Here is an 18,555-nt window from a genome sequence, read left to right as displayed (position 1 = left end):
TTTCTAGACATTTAAAGTGCATCCATTTCTGTCTGAAAAGAAAATACACATATTTATACTGTGCATCTTATTAGGAGGTAAACCTCAGAATGCCCCTAGTATAGCACATTCTGTGTAAAGCCTAGGATTGTTGCATTCATCATAAATCTCTCAATTAAACCCAGTTTAACCATCTGTTTTAACATGAAAAAAACACCATCTGTCATTCTATGTTACAGAGTGCAAGGATGTGAAGAAGGTTGCCTACTGCCCTCTGGTACTAAAATTTAGATTCTGTGACAGAGCATACTTCAGACAAATGTGCTGCAAGACATGTTCACAGGCTGGTTTATAACCCGTATCTCCCACATGGAGCCCAAGACATGACCATCATGCTTCAAGGCTGGTTTCTAACCCTTGACCAGAAAACCAAGACAAGCCTGACTTCCTGCAGGACAGGAGCTGCTCCACACAACCACATCAACTCAGCTCTCTGTTCTGCAAGAAAACCTCAAAATGACTGAGGTATGTTTTTTTGGGCATCAGTGAAACAGCTGACAAGCATCATTCACCAGGAAAGGACAATAGCTTCTTAGCTATTAAAATTAATATTCAGTCTTTTCTTACAAATGGAAAATGTCTTCAATTTTATTTCAGTCTGATGCAAATCATTTTCAAAATGCATTATGTGCTAATGACATTTGATCGGGAGCATCACCAAAATAAGAAAATTATAGTATTTAGGCTTAGTGAACAACCATTTTGCACAACTGTAACCATGCAGGATTGTCATAAAATCTTGTTCTGATATTGTAACCAAATTGTCACTAAGACAGCTAGATAAATCTGGTGTGACACTACCAGTGTTGAATGTGGGGTCAGGGAGTGTGAGAGGGGGGTGGGAGATAGCCGAGGCAATCATTTCATGGCTATAAGTAAGTCAAGATTCAAAAGGAAAAGTCCTCTTAGGGGGGCACCCCTTTGAAAACACCTCTGGATCTGAACTGGATAGATTTTTGAAGTAGCAGAACTCAATGCAAACAGCCAGTCACTGCCGAAAACTGTGCTACCTCAGACAAACTTACAAAGCATTTAGTTCCAAGGCTGAAGAAGACCTCAGTGATACATATTAAGGTTAGCCATGGAAAAAGAATTAAGTTTTTATTATAAATACTTATCATAAGCAAGGTAGCAGACTGATGGTTGTTTTACAAATTGGAAATGGAGGTTAAACATAAATGAAACTTATTAACTTTGAGAAACTTGTTTGAAATCAAAATTATACCTTCAATGGACCAATGATTATTTAGTTTTTAAAGCAGTATTATGAACTGTGATGTTAGGTTGGAATAAAGATGTAGAGACCATTCATGAAATTTAGTGTTTTAATGTGTTAAGTATCTACTAAAACATTTGCATTACTCTGCTTGTTTATTACCATATGGATGATCAAGTATCATTGTGAAATTGTATTAACTTGATAATTATAGTTGTTATATTGAACCAGTTATTTGGTTACTTAAACCAAGATTGCATTTATACTGTTTAATTGAATTCTGTGTGTTTTGTATCAATGTATTTTTCTCAATATAATTGAGAGAAGCAGTTGCATTTTTTAACTTATAAATGTAAAGACAAAATCCACTTTTTTGTCTTTTGTAGAAATACTGTATATTCTGTCAATGTAGACTGTAGTAAGAAAGTGATACTCCTGTGTTTTGTCACATTCAGTTGCTTTTATTTCACTTTATACACTTTTCATAAAACTCCAATATTAACAAGCCATTGCTGAGTTCCTGTTCATGACATTATCCCTAAATTACTCCAACTGTACGTATTTATATTTTTGTTTGAAGCATATCCTTTAACAGTTTAGGTCTTGGAAGAGGGTGTACTGCTTTGGTTTGATATGTAGGGTTTTTTAGAATAAAATGTTTTTAATATGTAATGACATATCATTTGATAAGCAAGAGAGCATAAATCATCTAACAGATACTGGTTAAGTAGGACTGTGTGCAGAAGAGATTGTGAAAAAAATATTTGCATGTATTTTACACTGCAGCTTTCTGTCTTAAAGTGAGACCTGGTTATAGAGAAATATGTGAACACCAGATAACATTCTCTTAAATTCAGTACAGCAGAAATGGTTATCTGCTTTTATTATCCAGAACAAAGTTAACCTTAGATCATGTTAAAAGAAGTTATAATAGGAATCTGATATTAGTAGGTATGTATCATACAGTTTTGTTTGTCCAGACTGTGTATTATGCTTAAATTATAAAGTTTACAATATCAAAACAACTAAGACCTCTTAATTGTCAGCCAATTCACTGCCATAAGAAATATCTACGTGTACAATGCTGTCAGTTGATATGTATTTACTGTGGTAATTTTTTAATATAAATATGCCTTATATAAAAGGTTACTAAACCTTTTTTTAGAAAAAAAATGTTCTTTTCTTGTTCCAATAAATATGGCACATTAAATGGAAGAGAGTGAATTTGTTCTTTACAACTTTGATTTAATTAAATTGTGATTTCAGAGTGGCTGCTCATAGAATTTTAGCACAAAATAGTACAAAAAGAAGAAAGAATTTTCCTGGCATAGTTGACAATCTGTTAGCAATTACAATACTGAGTTCCTAATACTTTGAAAACAAGATCAATTAATCTAAAAATATGTGTCATTATGACCACATGGCTTAAGTTGTGTGAACTGTAAGAAGTGTTCAACACATTTTCACTTAACAGAAAATTGTCATTTTTGAGGAGGGATAGTAATTTGATTATTCAAAGAGATTGGTGCATCCCTTTCAAATATGATCACACATTATCTAAAAAGATAAATTTTTTTTAAAAATCCCATGAATTGCTCCTTTAAGTACTGATTCATTGTATCTTCCACCTACAAACCACCTACTGCATTGTATCTTCCACGTACAAGCCACCTACCACTTTGAATCTTCTACCTTCAAGCCTCATTTTAATCATGCTAATCAATTTCCCTCTTCTTTGTCTTGGTAAGACAAATAATGATATCATAGTTGCATGCTGTTATGACTACAGAGTCATTCATATTCACACATACTTTACAAAAATAGGTTTAGTACCTCTAGTAAATGGATTCACACCTAAAAGTTCATTTTATGAGATATCTATATCTGGCAAAGTTGGGTTTTTGGCACATATGAATTGTTCTCTCACTTGTTCACATTGCATATTGATCCACTTGCTTCTGTTTGAGACAAGTGCACAGTGTCCCCGTTTACTTGAATCCACAGGGAATCCTTGTTTCCAGTGGCGATATGTGTATGGCTCCCCTCCTATATACTCCCACAGTCCTTCCTGTCTCTTGTCATTCAGACCTGCAGTAGGTTGAATTCAATTAGCAATCAAAAGTTTTTTTCATACAGCTTATAAATCTGTAAGATGCCTGCCTAAAGAAATCAGCATGTCAAAGTAAGTTTTGATAACTTATTTTCCAAATATGATTTTAATTATAACCATCACTGTATACAATAAGCACAGTAAAGTAAGGACCAAAAGGGAGTGAGACAAAATATTTTGAAGAAATTAAAATAGGAAAATATAAAACTGTGATAAAAATTCAATCACTTGTTACCCAGCTGAAATTAACAAAGTGCATCAGAAAAAGAAATTCAGCAAAACATTCATTACCTATCCAGAATGCACGTCTGTTTCCTAGCAGCATCAACCAGGAAAGTTGTTCTCCATTCAGAATACTGGCCAAGTTGCCCTTGTGAACTTCCCTGCAGAACCGCTGTGCTTCACTCCATGTGACTCTTTGCTCAAAATACTTGAAACACTGACCTCTGTATTTAGACCAACCTGGCAAGTAAATAGACATCGATTAAAAAATATAAAAGTCATTGGAAGTGCTTTTTTTGTATGGAAATATTTTGTAATTCATTTGCATCACATGTTTTGATTTCACCATATTTACAGCATTTAAAACTGCAATAACTGTATAAAAATGTAAATTATCTTACAATTTTTGTCTTTTGTTGGAATGCAGGTAATATTAAATTATTGTTTAAATAACACCAGGATTCGAATTTAATCTCTGCAAATTCAAATAAGTCAGCTTTTTTCCCAAATGAATTCTAAAAACATAAAAGTGATTGACTTCTGTGCAAAACTCTAATAGTCACCTTTAGGGCAAATGTGATCCCTTTTCTTTCCCTTGTGTCGTCTAACTTTGGATAGCTGATGTAAGCCATATCTGACCCACTGTATGCCATTACACTGGAAGAGCTTGTCTGAGGCACTGTCATATCGCAACAAACCTTTGGTAACAAGGTTGCACTCCTGTGTGGACTTAAGAGGTAAAACACAAATGTCTTGTTTCAGCTTATCATCTCAAAGTACAATTCATAGTTGGAATGCCAATTAAATAATAATGTCATTGTTACCAAAATATGAAATTCATCATTTCATACTGACTCTATTTTAAACCTCCTATCACTTCTAATACTTTCCATTCATTTCTCTTATTATTTCTGTCAGTTAATGTGCTGTAAATTCTTTGTTGTTAATATTAAATACAAACCTCAACCTCTTGCCTCCTGTTATTTTCTAGTCTTTTGTGTTTTCTTCTCCTGTTACTTCCACCAGCCTTATATCTTTTCTGATATGTGACTGGTGCCACCTGTTCCTCATTGAGCACACCTGCTGGTAAAGTGGGCTGAGGGTTCACAGGCACTACAGCATGGTACTGTAACATGAAAACAATACAATACATCATTTATCAACTCTGTGATGATACATGTAGGCGCTCAGATACAGGAAAACTAAATTCAATGACCGGATTACTAATTTAAGTCTTATGCTTTTTTATGCAGAAAGCATATCTGCTTTAACTCTTATCAAAACTTGTGCTACACACCACATAGGAAATCTGTGAGCCCTGCTTTACCCTAGCCCAGGGCTGGACCTGCTGGCCTGGGGCCTGGTAGGGTTGGTCACGGCTGATCAGACCAAACTGCAGGGGACAACCACCTGCAAAAGCACAAAAGTTTGGATATAGTATCTAAAGTGGAACTAAATTATTTTCTACATTTTGCATCGAATAATAGAAACAACATTCATAACATTATACAGCAGTTCAAGATATTACGAAGACCAGATGGTAAAATGAATGAGTTCTGATAAAAATGTATCACTGCGCTATATACCTGGAAGTATCAAGTTAGTTAGCTATTTTACATACCATTTTTGTCATTGACAATGTGAACAGTAGTTTTGTCATTTTCTCCAAGGACAGTATTTACTGGAGATTTCAGTATGACCTTGAACTTCTCATTGCTTTCTTCCAAACCATCATCTTTTATCTGCACCTGCCAAATCGCTGTTGTGACACCTGTATATAAAAAAGAAGCTAGACTGTACTTGTTATACCTGACGCACTGTCAAGTCCTACATAAAGAAATAAATAGTGTTAACCTGCAGAACTGGACTGACTATGAGTCTACAGCATATATATATATATATGTGTTATTAATTAAGGTCCCAAGTGCAGGTCCACAGCAAAAGCTGCTTTACCTGCTGTGTTAACCCAACATTGTGCATATTTATAAAAGAAGATAAGAACACAAAACAAGTTTGCATGATTATTCACATGAAAAGAATGCTGTGTTTGTATGGGCTTTGCTGTAGGCTTATCAGAAAATATTTTTCAAAAATAAAATATTAATGGAATCAATAAGTCAAAGAATATACTGAAGCAACAAATAATCATGAGATGATTGAACTGCTCATGCATACCTGGATCAAACTGTATCTGCTCTGCCCTGCTTGGAACATAGTCCAGTCCCTCTCTAGTAGAGATATCCCTCACCTTCACACTGACATAAGCTGACTGCTCCAGAGACCCGCTTCTTAAAAGAGTGAGAGCAAGTGTCCCAACATCTTCACACACTCTATACTCGGGTCTTGTGAATTGAATAAGTGACCACCGCAGTTTGTAGCTGAAAAACAAACAATGTGCTTTAATCAATGACCATACACTTTGGAATCACCATACCTTTATCACCTTATTATAATTAGACCAATAACCTATTCAGTTCTGATCCAATGAAAAAAATGAGAGTGTGTATAACTTGCTCAGTATCATGTGTGGATGGGGCAGGTGAAGGATATATGCTAAATACTAGTACGAAGTTGAAGGCAAAGGCATGACCTTGAATTGCATGCTAAGAGTGCTTGCAAACTTGATAAATCAATGGATGTAAGGTTCAGATAAACCAACCTGTGTTCAGGACTTGTATTTCCAAGTGAATCCTGAAGTACAAAGGAAAAACTGTCATTGGTCACCTTCACTTTGTCTTGTAAAACATACGCTACATTCCCAGCATCTAGATCAGCTTGACTGAACCTCTTTCTTACAATGGTATGTCTGGAATTCAGCTTCACTATCTCTCCAAACAACGGCATCTTTGTCAACACAAACAGAATGTCTTCTGAGAGATCTAATGGACTTGTTGCTTGTAGGCTCCGAGTTGTGAGTCTAAATCCTGTCCTTTTTCTACCCAGTGATATAAGATCACCTGGCGGACCCATGGTTACCAGTTTTGGAGGGATTTTTACCAAAGGTCTGACAATGATGCTGAAGACCACTGGTTTCACATGGTATGTGCCATTTATGAGAAATCCCTCGTGATGGTTGTCAGTGAGGTAGAAAAGGAAGTGATCAATTCCAGACTTGGCATTCTGACTTTTGTAGGATATTAGTGAACTGTCCAACTCAAACTGTGTAAATTTATCCTTGACAAGTTGGTTTCCACGTAACAGTTCTCCGTGGCTAGGAAGCTTGAGAAGAATGTAAGATATATTATGAGTGGATGTATCAGGGTCAATGGCCAAAAGATTTGATGATGATAAATTTTCTAGCACTCCCTCCTGAACTATTAAAGGCTGATTCAATTTAAGAGTAGGAATTTCTCTATCTCTTGGAGTTATCCGTATTATAAAGTTAGCAACTTTTGGTATAGCAATGCCATTTGAGACAGTGAAGCTGAATAGGTCTTCAGTCATGTCATCTTTGGTGGTGTGAACATAGGCAACCTTCTGGCTGGCTAGATCTAGCTGAGTAAATGTATCAATAGTGAGTCCAGGCTGGCTGATGAGTTGAAGATAACCTTGTGTTGGAGGATCAGTGATGGTGAAAAGGATTTCATTTGGGCGTAAACTCTCATCACTGGCACTCAGATTAGCTGTTGTGATAATAACTTGCTGTCCTTCCTCTAAGTTTATGCCTCGATTTAGGAGTGCAAGATTGTCTTTTCTGGAATTTTTCACCTCTATTTCGAAAGTCTCCATGGGCGTTGAGTGGACACCATCACTGAGTTGAAATATAAACTTGTCAGTCCTATTGTTGGCAATTTCTCCAGTGTTCACATATCTGACTCTGTTCATGTTCACATCATCTTGGGTGAACCTCATACCAGGACCAATCTCTATCCACCTGCCCTCATCTGACTTCAGTTGGAGCAATCCTCTACTTGGAACTTCAGCTATTATAAAGTTAATCTCGTTGTCATGGTTATCGCCATCTGCTGTCATAAGGGATGCTCCAGATATCAAAGATGTTTCACCAAATTCAAGATGGAGGCCTGCATTTCTTAGAACAACAGGTTTTTCATCATTTATGGGCTTAATCTTTACAGAGGCTGTTTTGTAGACAGTATGTTTGCCATCTGAAACCTGAACTGTAAACTCGTCAGCAAAATTCTCTGTTCCATCATGTTTATACATCATAACCAAGTCTGAGTTGAGATCATCCACAGTAAACTCTGGCATTGGCAGCTCTACCAGTTCTCCGTGACTGTATGACTGTGCCATGATGGCAACATGGCCATGCTTTGGTTTCTTAGAGACTGAAATAGTGAGAATTTCTCTTGGTGTGTCTTTATCCACCAAATTTATCATGGATGTGTCAATGACTTTTTCCCCACCTTCCTCTACAAGAAAGTCAGCTAACGTCACTTCTGGTAGCTCATCATTCTGTGGCATAATTCTTATAGTTATCTCTGTCTCTGTTGATCTTAACTTACCATCACTGACAACAAGGCTTACTGCATCTGAACGAGGTTCAACACCTTCATGTCTGGATTGGACATAATTTATAAGACCATTCTGAACATCACTCAACTTGAACTGTGAGATTCTTATTCCTCTGTTTAACTTTTCAGATCCTGGATCAGGTTGGATGTTTTCAAAGAAACCAAACTTGGGTTGTTCTCTTATAATAAATAGAAGCTCACCATCTGGAGTGTCAATGTCCTCTGCATTCAACATTTTGGTTGTGATCTGCAGTGTGTCTGCCTCACCTACCACAATCAGTCTGTCTGACTTGATACGGGGCCTTCGGTTGTCCAATGGAACAATGGTTATATTTAAGTTGTGTAGAGTCAGGGACTGGTGGGTGGGTACATCAGAATCTGACAGCACAAATGTCATGGAATCATACTGAGCTTCACTTCCAATTTCATAGCCTCTGTGACGATATGTTACCATACCCAGACGGACATCTTTTTGGATGAAGCGAGTTGCTAGCTGACCATTCACAAAGAGCAGACCTTTGGATGGAGGGCTGACGACTGAAAAGATCAACAAATCATCCTCTGTATCTGTATCTGTAGCTGCCAGATAAGGTAATGTTATCATTCCCTCTCCACTCTCTGGGACTTCTAGTGGATTCTTAAGATTGTCTAAGAAGTGTGGTGGTTCATCATCTACTGAGTCTATCTGTATATTGACAGGGGCAGTAACCCTGTGTGTCCCATCTGTTACCATGATGATGAAGCTATCTGAGGTTGTCTCACTACCATCATGGTGATACCTGTAAGTATATTATAGTCATCAAGAAAAATATGATCAGTAATGTCAATCAGATCATTCAGTCACAACTATATGTAATGGACACACTTTTGCTAACTTGTTAACGAAACTGCATAAAATAAAGTGATAAGTGTTTGAATAACAGATGGGATCCACCTTTGTCTTGAATAACAAAAATAAAAAGCAGTTTCAGGAAGATTAATAAATTATGCTTCTTCAAAAAGCTTGTATCACAGAAAATGATTAATTTTAGTTACCCTTTCGTCTTAAATCTTAATATATGTGTATTAATGCCAGATACAGTGAACAAACCTGAATTTCCTCTCTGCCATGTCCTGCCTGCCCACATGTGAGCCCTGGAATAACATGTTCCCATCACTGGTAAGATTTCCATGGTTGGGGATCTTCTCTATCACAAATTCCAAATCTGCTACTGAAGTATCAGGATCAAATACCATAATATAATTACTTGTAATGGCCAAGGTGCCTCCTTCTTTGGCCTTCACAGTTTCTGTTTTTAGATGCGGTGGTTGATTATCAACTGGTAACACTGTGATGTCAAATGACTGCCCAGTCAATTCATTTCCTGCAGAGTCTGAGACAGAAAACAAGAACTGGACTTGCTTTGATGTAGAGCCTATATCATTAGAGGGTGGCATATATGCAATTTTGGCATGGTTCACCTCATATTGCTTGAATGTCGTGATAGTGGGGAGGGAGGGGTCCTTCATCAACATTGGCTGCTGGTCTACTGATACCAGTCTGCCTGCATCCTCAGTCGATGAGGATCCTACGAAATAAGGCCCACTGGTGACTGAGTACACAAGTTGGTCATCCTCTGATTCAGAATCTGTGTACTGTAGCTGAGAATTTGTTATTAATACCAAGTCACTTTCTTTCACTTCTAAATATCGTTCTTTGCCACTTACAGGTTCTGGGGAAATATCATTGATTGGTTCAATGGTTATCATCATTATCTGTTGACTAGATTCATTTGGGGGATCATTGCTATCATGTAAGGTAAACTCAATGAAATCTTCAAATATTTCTCCACCAAAGTGGTGATAGTAGATAAAACCTTGAGCAAGTTCTTGCTGTGTGAATTTGGTAACTGGTTCCCCATACATTGTAGATCTATATTTCTTCAGTATTTCTCCAGCTATAGGTTTGGATACCAGAGAATATATAATGTGGTTGTCATTAGAATCTGTATCATGTGCACTCAGAATGCTGTCTGTAATTGGAACAGTGTCACCTTCCCTAAGACGCAACTCAATGTTGTTGATCAGAGAAGGAGGGCTGTCATCTTTGGGCAAAATACGAATTGGGAATTTTGTATAAATGACACTGCTTCTGTCAGAGATTCTAAATTCTATAAAGTCGTCCAGTGTGTCACTATCATCATGTTGATAAGACACTCTTCCCTCTTCAATATCAGACTGTGTAATTGCCACAATTGAACGACCATGGGCCAATAACCTTCCATGTCTCAAACCTCCTCGAATGATCAACTGAACTTGGTCTATGTTGTCACTGTCCACGATGTACAAATTTGAAGTCCTTATGGGCTGAGACTGACCCTCTAGCACAGTCAACCCTTTGTTAATAGCCACCCTTGGTGCATTGGTTTGTGTGGGTTTCACTGCTATTGTTAGCATAAAAGGCTGACTCCCTGAAAATAAAGTATCAAACACTGTGAACTCCACATCAAATAACCTCCTCTCCGAGGCTGCTTTCCCTGGCGGCCTGTAGGCTATCATGTAGTTCTCTAGGTCTCCCTGCTTGAAGGCACTGATGGGCTGTGTGTGGTCACTCAAGTGGACAAAGTATCCCTGATCCTCAGTGAGAGGTTGGCTGATATTAAACACTAGTAAAGAGTCCTTCGTTTCTTCATCTTTGGCAGATATCATAGCTGGTTCAAGAGTAGCCAAGACAAACTGATCCACGTCCATTAAGTATGAACTCATGAAGGCAGCCTGGGGTGGCATGTTAGGGAAGGCTGGTTTGATATGGACAGGTAGAAATATTCTTTCCACCACAAGCTCAGTGCTCACACTGGGATCATACAACTCTACTTTCAGTGGCAGGTAGTCCATATTAGGAGTTGGTGGACTAAGGTGCTCATACCGCAACTGCACCATCATAAACTGATAACAGTCCTGTTTTAAAGCATCCACAGGCTTTTTCTCCATCCCCATCACAAGCTGCCCTAACATGGGCCATGAGCTGCGATACTTTGTGAAGCTGACTGTGCAAGTCACATTGACATCCTGGCTGTAGCTGAACCGAATTACTGTATGATCTATGGCATTGGAAAGATCATAAAAGTTTAGAACTGTCACTGGCAGTAGAGGAGTGTTCACAGTTATGATATTGTATGAGGTGTTTCTGATGTGAATTGTCAAGTGGAAAGTCTCAGTAAAAGTGTCACTGGCTGTGAAGTAGTGAGCTCGCAATTTCACAGTGTCCATGTCCAGCAGAGGATTGCCACTGTGTGTGTACTGCACTGTATTCAGGGCAAAATGGCAGTCAAACACCTAAAATGAGGATATTATATACTGAGGATAAAATGAGGATATTATATATTATATAAAGCAAAGCATTTATATATATATTTCACTAACAAATTTCGCGCCAATCTTTCATCAAAAACAATAAATCATACTGCTGTTCAAAATGCATAACTTATTTGTTAGAAATGTAATGGCATGGTTAGCATAATTTCTTTCCATAGCTTTCTTGAACTAATAACATGCATTGAATCAATTTCTTCAGCACTATGGAGCAATTAGACACATAAGATCTGTTTTAAGGTATATTTTGTTCCTTTTAAGCAACATTACAAAAATCAATTAATTTTTATTTCGCAATAAGTTTTAGTTCATTAATGACTATGGTGTCATGAAGTGCAGAGATAGGAGTCACCACCAACATGGAGATAGAGTTGATAAGCACAATCAGATGCCCCACATTTCCTGCTGGCAACAGACGTGGATCCTGTCACTCTTGAACTTTTACTCAAGGCCTGTTTCCAGCGAGGCTGGACCCTTTCTGTTGGAAACAGATCTTTACTGCCTGTTTTTGTAAAAGCTTTCTTGCCAAGCTAATGCTCCATGGTTTAAATTTAAAATATCTTTTATAAAAAATCTTTAAAAGCTCTTGATTCATTCTAGGATGTTTATATCAAGCAGAGTAGTAAGAAGTTGATGAAGGAAATAGGGAGTACTATAGACACTAATGGCTGTGTTTAAAAGCAGCTATAAGCACTAGTGTTGCTGGTACAATACAATGAAAACAAACCAAAGAATCAGGATGCAAAATTCAATTTTGAAATCAGGGGAAATCTAATTAAAACAATTATCTGATAACATTTTCAACTAACCTTTCCAACATCAAAAGTATTTCAAAAGAACCTTGACAAATTATATATCACAGTGTTTGAACAGTATGCCCTTATATTAAACTTTGTAAAGTTTTTATATATGCTACACCCTAGCTATTGCTTCCAACTATCACAAATCTTGACAAGAAGCAGACTGTTCATGCAGACAAATTCCTAACTTTTGCCAAAGGCTCTGAAGGCTAGGTACAGTAATCAGCAATTGCCATAGAGAAAGGAAAAGTTGTCGGCAAGTAGAACACCATCACCATCTAATCATTTCTGTCAAGAATGGCTGGTGCTATCTGTGGACGCTGGTTTTATATTGTTTGGTGTGATTGACATGTTTCTACTGTAGTCAGAATCATTCCACTACCTTCTCTAATGAAGCAGTTTCATTTTTAATGATCCTTTATTCACAAAAAAAAAAAAAAAAAAAAAAAAATCAATAAAAGAAAAAGAAAACATTTGAAGTCTATAAAACCAAACTACCTACTTCTATTTAAAAAATATGTAACATTAGTTAAAATGAAAAGAAGAATTTTATTTGGGCACTCCAGGGTCTAAGGGAGGCTTCAAGGCAGGTAGCTAGGCCTTGTTATAAAGAGTTTTTTATCTTTATAATTCTAAACAGATGTCAGCAAATGTGTTTTGTGTGGACATTGTAAATATATTGCTCATATGCTCCACTTTATGTTATTTCAAGCCATTTTGCAAGTATTAAAGTTTTAACATTACAGAATATAATTCAGGGATCTTCAGCATGCTAAATACTTTGAATGCAAATGTGACTTTGAAAGGCAAAATATAAATTATAGCAGAAAATAGAAAATATGATACAACAAATGAAATATTAAAATTTTTAAGTTAAAGAAAAAGATTTAATTCAATCTCATTCATAGATCTTAATCTTCATTTATTGCATAAGACTGAATTTATGTGAGAATTTGCAAGGGGTGGGAGAGATTCTGTTACTGGGAAAAGAAAAGTAACTAGAGGATCAGAGAGGCGATACCGCCTCCTGGTATTGTACCACCAGCTGGAGTAAGCGCATTCGTATGGGAAGGAAAAAGAAGGGGGAGGGGTTGACAAGCTGTATGAAATGCAGTAAACAAGGGTTATCATTTTTTATAGATAATTATTATTTTTTTTAATCAGGTGGGGAAAAATAAAAGGTTAAATACAAGGATGTAGTATCATTGTGAATGTAGGACTTCCTCTCTAACTGTGATGGAAACAATATTTCAAATTTTGTTTATATTTGGGTTAAGCCGTGCTGCCTTTTAATCTGTAGTTGACATTGGCCTACAACGGGCAACATCGTATATTCTTTAATTTTGTGCTTGTTTGTATCATATATATTAATGAAAATTTAAAAATGGGTTGATGCAGCTGTTTTGACATTTAAAATAATTAGAATATCAAAACTGGGAGAGAAATTATAGTTAAGGAAATTGAATCCACCAAAAAAGTGAAAAGCTTGTTTGGGTAGTGCTGAAAAAAAAAAGATAAACAACAAAATATAGTTGCCATTTTTAAGAAACTAAAAAGAGTTTGTATGCGATTGAAAAATATCTACAAATAAATTTTAAAAATTTTGGGTATTTTGATATTGAAAAGGACAGTTATACAAATACTATCACATTGATGTTGAAAATGAAAAACAGTTTTTAATGGATTGAATGTAACGGGTAACTGATACTAAAACTTCATTGAGCTTAAATGAAATGCGAGAGCAAATACTTCACATGTACAGCTGATCAAATGGGTACTAATGCCAAACTTATCATGCATTAAAGCAAGTATATCTATTCATTGTGATAATTAATTTGTTACACTTCATACAAATCGAGTATAGGTGGAGCTTGGATAACCAGAAACACATATTAATTAATTGTACTAGTTTCTTGCAGGCCTCATATCACCTCAAGAAATTAACTGAATTAATGACTCTATCACCCATTAAATAGTTTTAGACTACACCTTTTAAAGATTTTTTGATCACAAATTTAACCTACTAATATGACCTACTTTTGTTACAACATCTGTTTGTCTTCCTAGTTTACAATACCATAAGCAGATGATTGCCTCTCCAACATTTAGAGGTGTCAAAGGGTACACTAGCCTGTTAGATCATATTTACGTACAAAATGTAAGCACTATAGAGACCGGTACACTGTGCACATATTACAGTGACCATGATCCTGTATACGCTATTATACCTATCAATGCATAGAATATTAAATATGTACATATTTGTAAAAAACAGTGTATATATGTAAGTATTGCTAATATGTATTATACGCAATTTGAAATATATTTCTTCAGAGATGTTAATTTGGATTGAAGGTATAATAACTCTTCGTTTCGGCCAAAAAATGAATTTTCCTGGAGTAAACAACAATTTTCCCATACTTACCAATGGTTAATAAATCCATTTTTACATTCAAAGTTAGTCCCTGGTTTTTTTCTAAAAAGTTTGGTTTTTTTGTTAAAATCTCTTAAGAGATTTTAACAGACTATAGCCATCAATGGAGGTCACGTGGTCTAAAGACAAGCTCAGATATCAGAATAATAGCTATAACTGCTGTTTCTGTGGTAAAACAGAATATATTATATTTCTATGAGTTATTCACAATGTTTTTATTGTGAAATATAGATCTCATACGAAGAGTTATTATCCCTTTAAGAGATGTTTTGGTTTTATTTCTATTATATATGAATATTCTAATATGTAACATTATGTTAATATATATCTGTAAAGAGATTTATTTATTTAACAATATGTATTTTACATGCATGTACAGATTGATTGTCAAATATTTTAATTTGTATTTCTCAAGAAAATTTTCGTCGGAAAATCTCATGGAGTGTCCTCTTATTGTATTTTAATTGTTGTATTATATAAGTACATAAATAGATGCATTAATAGGCACTTAATTGCAAAATATATTTTTTAGCATTTTTACAAGTTACACAGATGGGATTGTTTAATTAAATGTTTTATACTTGCATGCATAGATAGGCACATATCTAAATTTGTATTATGCTTGAAATAGATAATTCTATTAGTTTAACATTATATTTCTTTTAATGTATATTATACTTAAAACAGATACTTTGATTTTTTGATACATAATATATCTTTTAATGTTTATTATACTTGAAATAGATGCTTCGATTAATTTTTTCATAACTACTGTCAAACTATTAGAACATAGTTCTTAAAAGTATACCAATTGGAAATAAAATATTTTATAACAGACATGCCTTATATTTAATAACAAATATGTTAATATACAACTCCATATTCAATTAAACAGTAAGTATAGGTGTATCTTAGAGATATAAGGATCAGAAAATTTGCAATATGCAGTTTGTGGTGAAAGGTAGGTCAAAGGTCAAATTCATAGTCAAGTTCAATAGTAACTATGGGCATTTCTCTGTCAGTATATGTTATAAGGGTGGGAAAATTTGCAAACTACAGTTCATGGTGAAAAATAGGTCAAAGGTCAATTTCAAAGTAAAAGTTTCCCAGTATATGACTTCCTATTCAAGATCAATAGCAACTATTGCCAGTTTTAGAGATATAAGGGAGGGAATTTTTTTTAGTGCAGTTCATTATGAAAAGTAGGTCACAGATCAATTTGAAGGTCAGAGTTAGACTGCCAGTGAAAAGAAGGTCAAAGGCTAATTTCCAAGTTACAGTAAGACCCCATTTCCACAGATTTTAGATCGATCTATCCCCATGGGGAGTCTCACTAGATCACTGTCAGCTTAGCTGGCTTAAATGCCTGTCCTGCCTACTAAAAGCTGTAAGGGAATAATTAAATTCCGTGTGAGGTCGGTTAACTGCAGGGAGTTAGGTCGAACAAGTAAGATCGATCTTAATCTCTAGGAATGCGCTCTAAGATTGTCAGTATATCACTTCCTATTCAAGTTCAATGGTAACTATGGGTGTATCTCTGCTAGTTTTGATGATATAAGGACTGGAAAACTTGCAAAGTGAAGTTCATCATGAAAAGTAGGTCAAAGGTCAATATCAAGGTCACATGGACACCACCTCCAGTATTGTGCTTGACAAGCTGTACTAAATGCAAAAAAACAAGACGTCTCTAGTGTTAACAGTTGCACAATTACAGAGTTTTTAGTTTCGGCATCAAATGACTGCTTCTCCGGTGAAAATGCACCTATTGACCCCAAACCCATGAAGATGAAGGGAGTCCCTAAATAGTAGCCCTCACTGTAATATGAAAGCTTAGGTCTGTGTAGTTTCTGAAAATTGGCACAAACAATTCTTTTTTTGCAGAAAATTCCCATTTTTAGAAAATTTTGGCCTGTTTGACCTTGAAATAAAGGTCAAATGTCAAATCCAAGGGCATATTTGGAAACTCCATATATGACTTTTGGTCAGACCTCTATAGTAACTTTTTCCATAATTCCTTCAGTTTGGGAGATATTTAGCATCAAATTTTTAAAAATTTTGACAAGGGTGCATTTCAGTGAGCGCCACACCCAGACCAATGCACCAACTGATACAAAAATACCAGGGGGTTCAAGTTGAGATTATATGTGACCTAAATCCAAGAGATGGGGACACAGGTCCTTGCGGTCTAGGAGGAGAAGCGGTAACGGTGACTTGTTTCCGGCGCCCGACTGCGGAGCCGGCGGAGCCGCAGGAGCCGGCGGAGCTGTACGAGACGGGCCGGGACTAAAACCATGAGTACCGCCAGCGTATACGCTGGTGGTACTAATAAAGCTACAGGACAAGGTTCTAACTCACCTTTGGCTCAATATCTCCAACTCGCTGAGTCATAGGGTCTGGTATCACCTCCACCTTGCAAATGTCTTTTTCTTGGGGAATGTTGAACACCATATCTCCTGGCTTCAGATACACCTGTCTACCAATATCCACCACCAAGTCTCTCCTCTGCTGCAAAAGTTTGCCATTGGTAAGAGCTGCCACAGTAACACAGAGATAAATAACTAAACCAACAGTTGCCATGGTGCTAAAGTGCGGCCAGAGCACCAAAATACATCTGCGCTCACTCTATGATTACACCTGGACTATCCATGAATCCCGATGCACATTTTGAACCCTGTGGATGGCCTTTAGACTTGAAGAGACCCAATCCAGGGTTGCTGAAAGAAATAACAAGGCTGAGAAGAAAGAAAATGTTTTGATATTACAAGTTCAAATTAGGGCAGTACATCCTGTACATGCCAGTCAGGCCTGCCGGAGCACTCAACCATAGACAAAACAAAAGGCTCACTTGAAAACACAACAACTTTAATTACCTTCTACATCTGCCTGGGCTGCTGCTGCTCTAAATCTGAGCATGATCATCACTTTATCCCATGCAGGAAACTCCCATCCACAGGATATGTCAACACAATGTAATCACAAACAATCTACACCCTTTTCCCTTTATAGACTTCCCCTGCCCCAAGCACACACGCAAACAAAGAAATGTGTCAAAAACAACACATTTTCTTCATCCTCATTGCCAATTTTTCAACAAACACATTAAGCAAGCATTTACATGCCAGATCTGTCATCACTCTGGGAATTTTATCTGGACAAAGTTCCTACCTCAGTACCTTTTGCACATACAGTGTGAACACACAGGTCTGCAGGCAGCTGGGTGGTAAAAAATCCAATATTCCCTGTGCTCTTACTGGGCCCCTCTTACTTAGTGGACTCTATTCAAGCATATCTAATAGTCTTCCAAAAGACTACTTTATGTACACTAAATTGTGTTTTAGAAATGATCCCTAGCAGAATACTACAGATGACAGCATGGAAATTCCTGAATCTCTCTAAAATTTCTTTTATGAAGCATCAACACTAAAATGTTGAAGCACAGATTTTTTCGAAAAACAAATTACTAAGGAGCACTAGTACCTTTGGGTGTGCATCTGGCAGTATGCTTTCTGGGCAATGGCTTAATAACAACACCACAATCAGGTCACCTTTTAATGCACTGCATGCTGCTTCTCATATTCCAACCATCTGGAATCTGGTGTAAGTTATAGGGAATCCTTCCTACAACTTAAAAAGATTTGGTCTGCCCAACTGACATTAGAACAACATCAAGGCAGCAAAGCTTGGATTACAGCATCACATCTGAGTTTAAAGATTAATGCTCATGTTACTTGTAGCACCAAATCATTTTATCATCAAAATACATCTCAAACATTTATCCTCAGAATGCTGTTACACCATACCTATTCACTATCAGGGATTTTTTAAACATTAAGCTTGATAAGTAAATTACTTTAATTCAAATGATTGACCTACATGTATGTCACCTCTGTCATTCTTGTACATGTGTATAT

At 36.4% G+C, this 18,555-nt stretch overlaps 2 protein-coding genes across 5 annotated transcripts in view; one reads left to right on the top strand and one right to left on the bottom strand.

Annotated features, from left to right (window-relative positions):
• LOC106173140 (A disintegrin and metalloproteinase with thrombospondin motifs 6) overlaps positions 1-3,343 on the top strand; it is a 32,021-nt gene extending 28,678 nt beyond the window's left edge. For all 3 annotated transcript variants that reach the window (XM_086999526.1, XM_086999534.1, XM_086999531.1), the window contains one exon: positions 219-3,343. In XM_086999526.1, coding sequence (XP_086855652.1) covers positions 219-334 — 116 coding nt within the window. In that variant the 3' untranslated portion in view covers positions 335-3,343. The remainder of the gene's footprint in view (positions 1-218) is intronic.
• LOC106173139 (FRAS1-related extracellular matrix protein 1) lies at positions 2,108-18,305 on the bottom strand. 2 transcript variants are annotated; one of them, XM_013554147.2, is made up of 11 exons: positions 18,122-18,305; positions 17,000-17,358; positions 9,150-11,374; positions 6,247-8,838; positions 5,763-5,965; positions 5,209-5,358; positions 4,885-4,997; positions 4,549-4,713; positions 4,151-4,316; positions 3,657-3,827; positions 2,108-3,343 (listed from the first exon to the last, which is right to left on the bottom strand). In XM_013554147.2, the coding sequence occupies exons 2-11, from the start codon at positions 17,219-17,221 to the stop codon at positions 3,123-3,125; spliced, it is 6,228 nt and encodes a 2,075-aa protein (XP_013409601.2). In that variant the 5' UTR covers positions 17,222-17,358; positions 18,122-18,305; the 3' UTR covers positions 2,108-3,122. The 2 variants fall into 2 exon arrangements, with proteins under 2 accessions (XP_013409601.2, XP_013409604.2); XM_013554150.2 differs by lacking the exon at positions 18,122-18,305 and adding an exon at positions 17,515-17,610.
• Between the last annotated feature and the right edge of the window lie 250 nt (positions 18,306-18,555).

The sequence above is a fragment of the Lingula anatina genome, chromosome 1 (genome assembly GCF_051362555.1).
Source record: "Lingula anatina isolate TDL-2025a chromosome 1, LinAna3.0, whole genome shotgun sequence".
Classification (NCBI taxonomy): Eukaryota; Metazoa; Brachiopoda; class Lingulata; order Lingulida; family Lingulidae; genus Lingula; species Lingula anatina.
This window is presented reverse-complemented; position numbering and strand designations above follow the sequence as displayed.

Bases quoted from the DNA above. Each gene is read 5' to 3' on its own strand.
- LOC106173139 (XM_013554147.2), bottom strand. From the start codon at position 17,221: ATGGCAACTGTTGGTTTAGTTATTTATCTCTGTGTTACTGTGGCAGCT. The intron at 11,375-16,999 runs GTGAGTTAGAAC...TCCTCATTTTAG, and splicing joins TTGGAGATATTGAGCCAAAG to GTGTTTGACTGCCATTTTGC. The intron at 5,966-6,246 runs GTTGGTTTATCT...TTTGTTTTTCAG, and splicing joins AATACAAGTCCTGAACACAG to CTACAAACTGCGGTGGTCAC.